This window comes from Phascolarctos cinereus, unplaced genomic scaffold (genome assembly GCF_003287225.1).
Source record: "Phascolarctos cinereus isolate Bilbo 61053 unplaced genomic scaffold, phaCin_HiC Scaffold_2;HRSCAF=192, whole genome shotgun sequence".
In the NCBI taxonomy this organism is placed as follows: Eukaryota; Metazoa; Chordata; class Mammalia; order Diprotodontia; family Phascolarctidae; genus Phascolarctos; species Phascolarctos cinereus.
The window spans coordinates 360,304,792-360,317,382 of NW_027555625.1; the positions used below are offsets into that span (position 1 = coordinate 360,304,792).

At 41.3% G+C, this 12,591-nt stretch overlaps 1 protein-coding gene across 3 annotated transcripts in view; it reads left to right on the top strand.

Annotated features, from left to right (window-relative positions):
- The window catches only part of BEGAIN (brain enriched guanylate kinase associated), a 180,744-nt gene that overhangs the window by 115,462 nt on the left and 52,691 nt on the right, over nucleotides 1-12,591 (top strand). For all 3 annotated transcript variants that reach the window (XM_078150413.1, XM_078150414.1, XM_078150415.1), the window contains one exon: nucleotides 8,871-8,937. In XM_078150413.1, the coding sequence (XP_078006539.1) occupies nucleotides 8,871-8,937 (67 nt within the window). The remainder of the gene's footprint in view (nucleotides 1-8,870; nucleotides 8,938-12,591) is intronic.

The following is a 12,591-nucleotide window of genomic DNA, read 5'->3' on the forward strand; positions in this document are numbered from 1 at the left end:
GATTTATTGAAATCAATATTATGTGCCTTATGCATGCAAAGTACTCTACAGGATTCTAGAAGGGATAAAAAGATTAGAGGACAGTCTCTGTCTTTATGAGACTTATTCTCTAATAAGGGGCTATGACATTCAATATGTGGATAACTATAATTTATAATAATGTCCACTAAGAAGAGAACAAAAGTCAGTTATGTGAAATCTGAGGAAAGAAGCATCATGTCTCAGATGAGAGTCAGCTTGGTATAGTGGAAAGAATGTGGGACCTGGATTTGGAAGTGATCTGGATTTGAATCCCACCTCTGGCACTTAGCCATATGAACATGGGTAAATCACTTCACTTGTACAAACCTCAGTTTCCTTATCTGTAAAATGGAGATAATAATACCCATACTTTGCAGGGCTACTGTGAGACTCAGATTAAATACTGAATGTAATGTGCTTTTTGCAAACCTTCAAGCAGGATATAAATGTCGGCTATCATTATCATCCTTTCGGACTGGGAGAAAAGGCTCTATAAGCAGGTGGCGTTTCAGCTGGGTCATTGTGTGGGTGAGGGTATTTGGGAAGGGCATAATAATACTTCCACTCTCTGCCTCACAGGATTGTTGTGATAAAAGGGCTTTGTAAACCATAAAGCATTAACAAAATGAGAGGAGTGGCTATTATTATCGTACACCCACTTCTCTATGGCAATGTGTATTTCACGGATGATTCACTCCACTTTTCCCACTTGACGTGCACTGCTGCCCATTCTTCCAAGAGTGCATCAAAACTGAAGGGCCGACAGAAGGTTGTCGTGTCACTGAAACCTTAAGTCCTACTTTTCAGAAATGTGGAGTCCTAATCTGAGTAACAGCCGAGACACTGCAGCAGGTCTTTTTTCAAATGTAGCTCCTATCACCTAGGTTTACAGAACAAAAATATAAAGGCTTCCTCCTTCTTAGCCTCCCAAATCTCAGTGGAAAATAGTGGCCGATCCTCTGTCCTGGATGATCAGAAACCTGGAGGCAGCGCAGAACAGGAGCAATTGATGTTGGATTTAGAAATAGTGGGGATCTGGATTCAGATCCTAACTCTGCCACTGATACCTGTGTGGCCTTGATCTGGGCTTTTAATCTCTTCTAAACTCTTGTTTCTACACCTACAAAATAAGGATGTAATAGATGAAAAGTCCAAGAGACATAATTTCTGGGTAATCAGTTTTGTTAATTATGGCTAGCAGATAATTAATAAAATGATGGTCATTTGGCTTCCTTTCATAAACCAGAACCAAATCATGGAGGCCACTCAATACTTATATATCCTTTGAAGATTGGATATTCCCAACAGGTGGAAATCAACTCTGATTGGCTAATGGGAGAACAAATACTACAATGAGAGGTGGGCCTATTTTAAGTGGGGCTGGGTATGTGACTCTGATCATGTCACTCAAGGACAAAAAGAGATTCATCCAAGATAGACCACTCCTGCCTCTATACAAAAGGATCTGTCTTCTACATAGTCAATGAACAAGGTGGGGTAAGAGTTCCACCTAGGTAAGATGTTGTGGGTGGGGTGAATTCTTTGGGCAAGGTCAGAAATGCACTTGAGAAGTTTGGACTTTGAATGAGGAAACAGAAAAGAAAAAAACCTAGATTCCCCTCCTCCCATATTAACTGGTTATTAATATAAAAGGGAAGTAATCACATCTCTCAGCATTTATTTAGCACCTACTATTTTCTAGGCATTGTGCTAAATTCTTTACAACAATCCCATTTGATCCTCACCAGGCATTTAAAAGCAATCTAGCCCAACCAACCCATTTTACAGAGGAGGAGCTGAGGCCTGTAGGGGTTAAATGATCTGCCCAAAGTCAAACAGGGAATAAGTAGTTGAGTCTCGATCTGAACCCAGGTCAGCTAAATCCAAACCTGGCACTTTTTGTGCACCGCATTGCTATGTGCCAGGTACCATGTTAGGCTATGGGCACACTAAGACAAAACTGGAAATCATAAATGGAGTTTACATTAAGAAGTAGGTGGAAGATAGACAAAAACAATAAGTCAAATGTCAGTTAACAATAGGAGTCAGCAGCCCCCAAAAGCTGAGAGCATTTTTTTAGATATGGTATCTAGAACATGGGTGGTGATAAGCCCATGGTATTCTCCCTTGGCCAGACCCCATCTGTAGTAATATGTTCAGAACTGGGTGCCACACTGAGGAAAGATGTTGGCAATCTGGAGTGTGCCTCAAGAGGGGTGGCCAAGCAAATGAGGGAAACCAAGATCAGATGAAGGAAATGGAGATGCTGTGCTTTGACAAGACTTAGGAGGAGATCTGATGACTTGTCTTCAAGCATCCAAACTTGGAAGAAGAGTTCGATTTGCTCAGTTTGGCTCCAGAGAACAAAACAAGGAGCAGTGATTGGAAGCTGCAGAGAACAAATTTAGGCTCAATGTAAACCTGATGATCAGTGGAACGGGCTGCCTTGGGAGGTGGTTATTTCCCTCCACACCTCACTGGGAGTTAGGGCTGGGGGTGGGGGGAGTGCAGGTGACTGTTCAGGTACAAGTTGAACTGGACAGTCTCTTCTGGGATTCTGCAGTCCTATCATCTTCACAACAGCTTGCATCTCCTTTATAATGTCCCTGGTGGGTGGTCATTCAGCCTCTGTTTGAAGGCCTCCAGTGATGGGAAACATTACATGCTGCAGTAGTCCATTCCATTTTGGGATAGCTCCAATTGTTAGGAAGGTGTTTTTTTTCCTTTATATCGAGCTAAAATTGGCCTCTCTGAACCGCTGCCCTTTTTTCCTATTCCTACTCTGTTTGACCAAGAAGAACAACACCCCTCTAGACATTTAAAGATAGCAGTCATGATCCACAACATCTCCCTTCAACTCCCCTCTCCACTCCTACAGTCTTCTGTTCTTAAGGTTAAAATAACCCCTGTTCTTAAACCAGTTCTTATGGTGGCATAGTTCCTAGCTCCCCTCTAGATGCTCTCTGGGTTGTCACTGACTTTCCTAAAATGGGAGTACCAAGAACTGCCAGAGTATTCCAGTTTGAGTAGCACAGAGGATGGTGGGCCCACTTCCTGCTTCATTCAAGGCCCTAGATTGCTATTAATGCAACTTAAGGTTGAGCTAGGTTTTTAGCTGCCACATCACACTAGTGATTAATACTAAACTTGCAGTCTATAAAAACTAGTGGCTCTTGTTCGCAGAAGCCATTGTATAACCCTATTTCCCCCACCCTGTGGCTTGTCCAGTTGGGTTTTGGCCCCTAAGTGGGCTGTCCAGTCTCTAGTTGCATAAACTATTTTTTAATGTATTAGTCCTTCTGTTTTGACTCAAGGTAATGATCAACGAACATCCAAACACACCCCCACTTACAAAATATATTGCTCCCCCCCCAAAAAAGTTGTCAATTATTTTTTAGCAAAATAGAGGGAGGTATCCTTTAATATTGGGAGCATCGTGCTAATATTGACCAGTGTGTTTGACCAGAGTTTTGTTTTTATAAACTTCTGAAGCGTTTTTGATCTGAAGCCAAATAGACCAGTGAATCCACATCCAGAGAAAGAATTGATGGAGTCTGAATGCAGATCAAAGCATACTATTTTCACCTCATTTTTTGTAGGTTTTTTTTTCCTTTTATTCTGCTTCTTCTTTCACAACATGACTAATATGGAAAAATGTTTTACATGATCATACATATATAAGCAATATCAAATTGCTTACTGTCTTGGGAAGGTGGGAAGGGAGGGAGAGAGAAAAATTTGGAACTCAAAATCTTATTAAAAATGAATGTTAAAAATTGTCTCTACATGTAATTGGGAAAAATAAAATACCATTTAAAATAAAAAAAAAAGGAAAAAATAGCCCAGGAAACTGTAGCTTTAAATGTTGTCCCTGTGACAGACAATGTCACCTCTAGGATCAAATATAAAATCCTATGACAGTCAAAGCCCTTCATGACCTGGCCTCCTTCCATCTGTCCAGTTTTCTTACCCCTTACTCTCCTTACCCCCAGTACTTTGCAGTCCAGTGACACTGTCCCCTTGCTATTCTTCACACAATACATGTATCTCCACACTCCTGCCATTTTCACTCTCTATTCCCCATATCTGGAACAAGGTCTCTCCTCATCTCTGCCTCCCAGGTTTTTCTGGCCTCCTTCAAGTCCCAGCTATAACCTCCACCTGCTACAAGAAACCTTTCCTGATCGCCTTAATGCTAGTGCCTTTCCTCTATTGATTATCTCCAATTTATCTTGTCTAGAGGGGGCCATCTCCACTCATCCTGATTTATATCTTGTCCCTGGACCCAGATGGCTCTGGAGGAGAAACTGAGATTGATATCTTTGCACAGCCCTCCTCAATTAAATCCAATTCACTTGCAAGCCACGGCATCATCTTCCTGATGTCATGGTCCTCTTTGAGAATAAAGGACAAACAACAACGATTCTGTCTAGATCTTGTTTGAACATGGTTGTTTGCATGCTATCCCCCACTGTCTCTTGCCTTTCTTTGCATCCTCAGCACTTAGCACAGTGTCTGGCAGACAGCAGATGCTTAGCAAATGTGTATTGACCAACTGTTGTCTTGTCCTAAGACCGACCTAAGTCCATAGGTGTTCCTCACCCATTTGGCCAAATGAGATGAACTTTTTGGCCACCCCAACTCTTAGAGAGGAATTTTGAATTGAGCTGGTGAAAGACATCCCCACAGGAGACGAATCATAACATAATTGCCACTTAGCTCCCAGGGGTGTGGGTGAGGAAAGCACTTGCCCCTTAAATTTCCTTTAGAAATGGGAGTTGTCATCATTGGTAACTGGTTTTCAGGAATTACAGTTCAGCACATATACTACTTGGAGGGAGACAGATGTTTTCATCAGTGAGGCAAAATTGTCTGGTGTTCTGAATTCCACCAGAAAGCAAAAACAAACTTCTGAGACAATGCTTTTCAAAAAGTATTGTTATTTGTGTCTGTGAGGAAAAAAAAAAAAAACATTACTGGGCACTAAGGAAATTGGCAAACTTGATTTAATGCGTCCTGTGTGCAGAGTACAGTATATTGAACCCCTGTCCCCTCCTCAACACACATATAACCAAGAACCTTCAAGGAATGGCATTTCCAATAATGGAGAAATTAAATCAGAGGATTTTAACCTTTTTTGTATCATTGACACTCTTGGCAGTCTGGTGAAGTCTAAGGACACCTCAGAATAATGTTTTAAAATGCATTAAAACACATAAGATTACAAATAAAGGCAATTATACTGAAATACAGTTATCAGCATATTTTTAAAAACAAGTTTGTGGGCCTCAGGTTAAGAACCCTGGGTTTAGACCTTTAGGCACCAAAATTTTTAAATGTTACTGATGTAGATGACAGTATCTATGAACTGTATCACACATTTCCCTGACTTCTTAAATAGGGCAGGTGTAACTTAACCTTCTTTAGTGTTCAGTCCAAAGAATACCTTAGGGAAGAAAATAGTGTTTTATCACTGCTATACATCAAAGGAAAGGGATTGAGAAGAGCAAGATGCATTTGAGAAGTGAGGAGCTACCCTCAACGTAACTACTTTTAGCAGTCCCCTTCCTCCTCATAACTTGCTACTTCTAAATTTCTATGGGCTGGAAAACTATGTAACCAAGCTTGTTAGAAATATGTGTCCAAAAGGAATGAATAGGCTCTGAGTGCAACAAAGAAGCTTCTGTGAGTGAAGTTCATGAGCTTTCATTTATGGGCTTTGTAACGGCTGATCAGGGATTCTCAGAAATTTCTTCCCACCTTGCTAACTTTCAACTGTTTTTCTGTAAATGAGTTAACTGCATTGGTAGGCAATAGACAGAAATAGGACCACTAGGGAGGTGTTACAAGGACATCAGTTATGGTTGATTAAAGGGAAGGACTTCCTAACAGAGCTGTCCAAGAGTGGAATGAGTGGCCACTGTAGGTAATGAACCTGCCATCACTGGAAAAATTCAGAAAATGCAATTCAACTCAATAAGATTGAGTACCGGCTATACAAGGCAAACACCAAGAACAGTTCCTGTTCTCAGGGAGCTTATATCCTCCTGGGTCTTGGGTGGATGATATGACATGTATACAAATAAGTAAGATCAAGGTAAGAGGAAGGAGAGAACACAGAACTGGGGTAGCTGGGATCAGCCTTACATAGGAGATGGCACCTGAGCTGAGCCGTGAATAAAGATAAGGATTCTGAGAAATTTACACGAGAGAGTATATTCCAGGCAAGGAGAGAGGGGCAGCCTGTGTGAAGTCATGTCACGGAGCTGTGCAATAGAATACCAAGTTTGGAGAATGGCAAGCAATCCATCTTCCCTGGAGTGTAGAATATGTTTGGAAATAGTAAGGTGACATCATATGGTGGGGGGCTTTAAATGCCAGACTGAGAAGTTTGTGCTTTATCCTAAATTTGTCAGTAGGGGACTGAGTCAGACAAGTATCTTTGAAGATTGTTTTGGCAGCTGTGTGGGGAGGAGAGACTGGGATCAAGGAAGACACCTAAGAGGCAATTACAGTGGTCCAGTTGAAAGGTTATGGGGTTCTGAATTAGAAGAATGGTTATGTAAGTGGAAAGAAGGGGGTGTATGTAAGATGTGGATGTGGGATGGACAACTTGGCAGCTGATTTGGATCAAAGAGTAAGAGAGGGGCAGCTAGGTGGCACAGTGAATAGAGCACCGGCCCTAGATTCAGGAGGACCTGAGTTCAAATCCAGCCTCAGACACATAACACTTACTAGCTGTATAACCCTGGGCAAGTCACTTAACCCCATTGCCTAGCCAAAAAAAAAAAAACAAAGAGTAAGAGAAAGGGAAGTATCATGGTTAATTTCAAGTTTGTAACAGGGATACCTTCAACAGAAAATGGGGTGTTGAAAAGGGTAAGTATACAGGGAAAGATGAGTATAGTTTTGGAAATGCTGAGTTTGAGGTTCCTTATTCATCAAGGTGGAGATGTCCAACAGGGGGTTGGCAAACTTTAAGAAAGGGATGTTCAAGAGGGAGATTTGAGTCCAATATGTAGCTTTGGAAGGCATCAGCATAGAGATGATATCTGAACCCTTGAGAACATGAGATCCTCTAGGGAAAGAGTATAGAGAGTGAAGAGAAGGTATAAAACAGCCCTTGGGGAGACCCACACTTAGGGAGTAAGAGTTGGATAATGATCAGCAAAGAAATACTGAGAAGGAACAGACAGATAAGAAGAGAACCAGGAGAGATCATTGTGATGAAAACCAAGGCAGGAGAGGGTATGCAGGAAGAGCAGTAGCTAAATTATGGCATATGAGAATTGAGACAATTAGACAATTAGACGCTGCAGATTGTTGCTAACTCTAGAGAGAAGAGCTTTGGAGCAGAGTGCTGTCCTAAGAATCCAGACCACAAAGGTGAATTGTTATCTGTCAGGGCTGCTGTAGAAAGTTAGTAACCATTTGTTAAGTGCTTTCTATGTGCCAAGCACTGTGCTAAGTGATAGTGATACAAAAAGAGGCAAAAGCCAGTCTCTTCCCCCAAGGAGCTCACAATCTAATGGGGGAGGCAACAAGCGAACAAACATGTACAAACAAGCTGTGTTCAGGATCAATAGGAAAAAAATTAAGAGATGGGAGGCAAGAGAGGTTGAGGAAGACTTCCTATAGAAAATGGGATTTTAGCTGCGAGTTAACAGGAGCCGGTAGACAGAGATGAAGAGGGAAAACATTCCAGGCATGGGAGATAGAGAAAATGCCTGGTGTCATATTGGTTAGGAATAACTATACTGTGAGCCCATGAAATCAAGTATCTGGGTTTTATCTAAATCTCCTCCCCCAACCCCAGCACTGCATAATGTTCTGCACACAGTAGGTACCAAATTGTTGATAGACTGATTGATTGTTTAGGAAGGCAATTGGATTAGATGATCTCTGAAGTCCTTTCCACCACTAAGATTCTGTGACTCTAGTTTGGCAGGAATAAAAGTACAAAAGCAGCAACAATAATTATAGCTCCCACTTCTATGGCACTTTTAAGGGGGAAAGAAACATTTATGAAGTGCCTACTGTGTGCCAAAAACTGTGCTAAGCACTTTACATAGATATTAGTTCACAACAATCTTGTAAGGTGGGTGCTATTATTACCCCCATTTTATAGATGAAGAAACTGGGGCAGACTGAATTTAAATTATTTGCCCAGAATCACCCAGCTAGTAAATGTCTAAGGCCAGATCTGAACTTGTGTCTTCTTGACTCAAGTCCAGCGCTCTAACCACTGGACCACTTAGCTGCCTCTGAGTTTATAAAGTATATACGTGGTGATAACCATGTGAGGTAAGTAGTACAAGCATAATTTTCCCTATTTGCTGGAAATTCAAGAAAACTTCAGAGAGATAATATGACTTGCCCCATATCACACAGCTAGCTAGGGTTGGAGCCCAGATTCCAACCCATGTCTCCAGGTTCATCTCTCTGGCCATTAAACCATGTTGTGTGTAACAGGCACATGAATTCACAGTGGAAAAGGTTCGACTGTGTTCTTGAGGTGTATGTACAGTACAGATGGATCTCAAATGCTGTTTTATAATCTTGTATTTCCTCTTCCTTTCTTGGTGCCTTGCACCATGCTGAACATCTCATGTTTGTTGAAATGGAGAATTTGTTGAATGAGTGATTGAGAGCCTTTGGGGTAAAAGGTTGAGCAGGGTGAGATGGGCATAATCTTGAAAGCCTTCCTGGAAGAGAACATCATGAGGGATAAGCCATGTGTGTGACTTCGTCATTTTAGCAGTGATCTGTAACTTGCTTCCTCACCCTGTCCTCAAGATCCTGGGGAAGGGTCAGTGATCCCAATGACATAATATTATCTTTTCTTTCAGAATACAAAACAACTACTTAGCCTTACAGAGGATTAACCAGGAGCTGGAAGACAAGTTATACCGAATGGTAAGTTCTCAACCTGGCTCTGCATGAATGATTTTCTGCTTGTGGTCTGCAGATGGCTGGGTAAGGATGAGCATTAAGATGGCCCACCCTACCTTGGATGTGTCACCATTGTTAACCCTTCTACACGACTAGACAGTACTACCCTATTAGACCTTATTAGATAGATCTCTGCCACTGAGTCTCTTTGTAAGCCTGGCCAAGAAAGACCCTGTGTGGGAAGCCCTGGGAGTAAATATCTCCTTTTTTTGTTTTGTTTTGTTTTGTTTTGTTTAGGCCATCAAAGTGGACTGAATAAAACTTGGTATTTAGAAATCCAGAGATTGCTTCAGGTGGTATGCTTGTGGCTAAATCATTCAAAGTTAATATAGGAACAGGAGGCCTCTCATGGCAGCTCTCTGTACCTTTGATCTCCAATGAAGATTTCTTAGCCTGGTCTTTAAGAACCTTTACTGACAGACCCTCCCTTTACTCCATGTCACAAAACCATAGAATGTTAGAGCTGCAAGGGGACTTAGAATCATAGAGCAGAGAATGTCAGAGATGCAAGAAGACCATAATATTTACATGATTATATACATATAGTCTATATCAACTTGTTTGCCATCTTAGGGAGAAGGGAAGTGAAGGAAGGAAGGAAAAAAATTTGAAACTCAAAATTTTATTTAAAAAAATGAATGTTAAAAATTGTCTTTACATGTAATTGGAAAAAATAAAATGCTATTTAAAAGGGGAAAAAGAAAAAAATTATCAAACATAGAATATTAGAACTGCATGAAGCCTTCAAGACAGAAAATAAAGCACTAGAGCTGCATAGGGCCTTAGAATCATAGCTCATAGAATGTCAGCACTCAGGACATTTGAACATGGAATTAAGAAGGCTAAAACTTGAAGGGAGCTTAGAATCATGGGACACAATCTCAGAGATGGAAAGTACTTTAGAGAATGCATTTTCCTCATTTTACAAAGTAGGAAAAAAAGATCAAGAAAAGTTATGTCATATTCATGACATCACATGGAGAATTAATAGTCTCTCGAATGAATGTATAAATGAATGGCTGGAGTAAGCTTAAGTCAGAAATTAAATGTTGTTTTAGTCAGGAACAATTTTTCTGAAACAGATTTTTTTCCAACTTTAAAAACTGTTGATATATTTTGGTTTTCTATCATACGTATTTCCCAGTATGTGCTTCTCTGCCCCCTCTCCAGAGATCCATCCCTTATACAAAACTAACTGCCATACCAACCAAGTCTGATGTTCTATACCCATAGTCCTGCCCCCTGTACAGAAAGGACATAGGTGTCTTCTCACAGCTCTTCTTTGGGGCCAAGTTTGATCATTATCATTTCACAGCATTCCATTTCAATTGTTTGTTATTGTCTCTCCATCTACACTGGAGTCATTGTATATGTTGTTTTCCTTGTTCTGTTTACTTCCCTTTGCCTCAGTTCCTGTAAGTCTTCCTATGCCTCCATGATCCTACAGGATGATTGCTAGGCAAAACAACCCCGAAGATTTCATGGAGTCCTCATTTACCTGAGACTCCTTAGCAGTCAGCAAGAGGAGTGTGAAATGTTTGAAGAAAGATGGAGTCTGGGTCTGGGAACTAGCAGTGCTGGTAACAGTTGACTCAAACATTTATAAGGAAGGGCAGAGGCCAGAGAAAGGGCTACTGAGGTAGCTGCAAAGATAGATAGGGTTTTACAACCCTTAGGAGCTAAGGAGCTTGGAAAGAAAGCATGGAGGGACAGAAGGCACGAGGGTCCTGGCTCTGTGGCTTCAGTGCTATGACCTCAGACAGGTAAATTAATCTCCCTGGCCTCAATTTCCTCATCTGTAAAATGAGAGGTTTGGACTATATAACCTTTTAGGCCCATTGCAGCCCTTCATAGCTAAGAAGCTGTGAAGAGAAGCACTCTTGAATCTTAGCAGGTGCCCTCATCGAGCCAGTCTCCTCCCTGTCCCCTGCACTGGCTAGACTCACTTTTAATTCCCTTTGCCTCTAGCATATACCATTATCTCTCTCAGTGCCCTTTGTTGGCTTCCTCCTACTGAGTTCCTATGTCTCACAGACAGAAGAATGCTCCCTGTGGGACCCAAAGGAAGATATTTCACCTACCACTTTGGGGTCTGGTTCTTTCTAGAGCCCCACCCAATGACACTGTGTTGTTGACTAGATGGCAGCCTTCAGGAACTGCCTGTGAAACATTTTTGAACTATTTCCCCTCTTCATTCTTTGGAAAACATTGGTACCTTTTTGAAATGGCTTATTGACTATAGTAACACATTTTTATTTCATTTTAAGTTTACAATGTGATTTCCTTACAGATCCCTGTAAGGTAGGTGTGATTTTCCCTATTTTACTGCTTAGAAAACTGAGGTTCAGAAGAGGGAAGTCACTCCCCCCGTGCTTTGAACCAGGATACAAGTTTATAGATTCCAACTACAAATCCCACATTCTTTCCATTACAGAATGTAAGAAGCCTTAGGGAATGACATTGACGTGGTCCAATCTTATTTCTCTTCTTTGTGCTACCCAACGTAGCTAGAAGCAGCCTACGAGTTGAATCGGACTTGTAGGCAGAGGAGCATCACTGTTGCAGGGCAGGAATCAGGGACCAGGAAAGTTGGGGATTCTGAACAAGCAGATCTAAGCAAAGCCACCAGTAAGCTAGAAGCAGGAATGAATAATACACAAATGATGGGGGTGGGGCAGGTCGAGGAAAGACAATGGGCCAAGAAACTAAGCAAGCAACTCAGATAGCAAGTGAAATCTTGAAATAAAAATAACTGATGTTTATATAGTACTTTACATTTCAGAATGCATTTTACATACATTATCATACTTGAGCTTCATAACAAGCCTTAAAGGTAAGTACCAGAGCTACTATTCCCATTTTATAGGTGATAAAAACTAAGACTTAGAAAGGCTAAGTGATTTTCCAATGGCTACGTAGCTATAAAGTGTCAGAGGCAAGATTTTTACACAAGTCTTCCTAATTAAAGATGCAGCATTCTATCTGCTATGCCATACTATTCTCTGAGCAAAACCTATTTCAGACATTAAATTATAAGATCATGGGATCAGAGATCTAGACCTGGAAGGGATCTTGGAAGACATCTAGCCCACCCCCACCCCCTCATTTTACAAGGAAGGAGGAAACTGCCTCTTTGTATGATCCCTCCTGGGAGTGGAATCAATGCCAGAATGTGGCCCATCCAGGGGCTTCAAGTGGGAAGCAAGACACAGCACTGGGCTTGAAGTCTGAAGAACATGGCTCAGATCCCAACTTTGATACTTCCTACCTGTACGACCTTGGGTAAGTCACAGGCTCAGTTTTGTAGGACTCAGTGCCCTCATCTGTAAAATGGGGGAGTTGGATTAGATAAGCTGTAAGGTCCCTTCTGGCTCTAGATCTATATGTAATCCTATAATCTCTGAGGTCTCTTCTAACTCTAAAAATCTTATGATCCCAAGTGTTTATTGAATGAATGAATGATACATACAGGAATGATGACTATAGGTAACTCAGGAAAGATTCTGCCCCTGTTATTGAAATCGGGCTTCTTCAATGCCAGACCTCATCCCTTTGACCCTGATAGAAGTTGTGAAGCCATCGTCTCTGTTTCCACTGTGTATGGGAGAGCAGGGTATG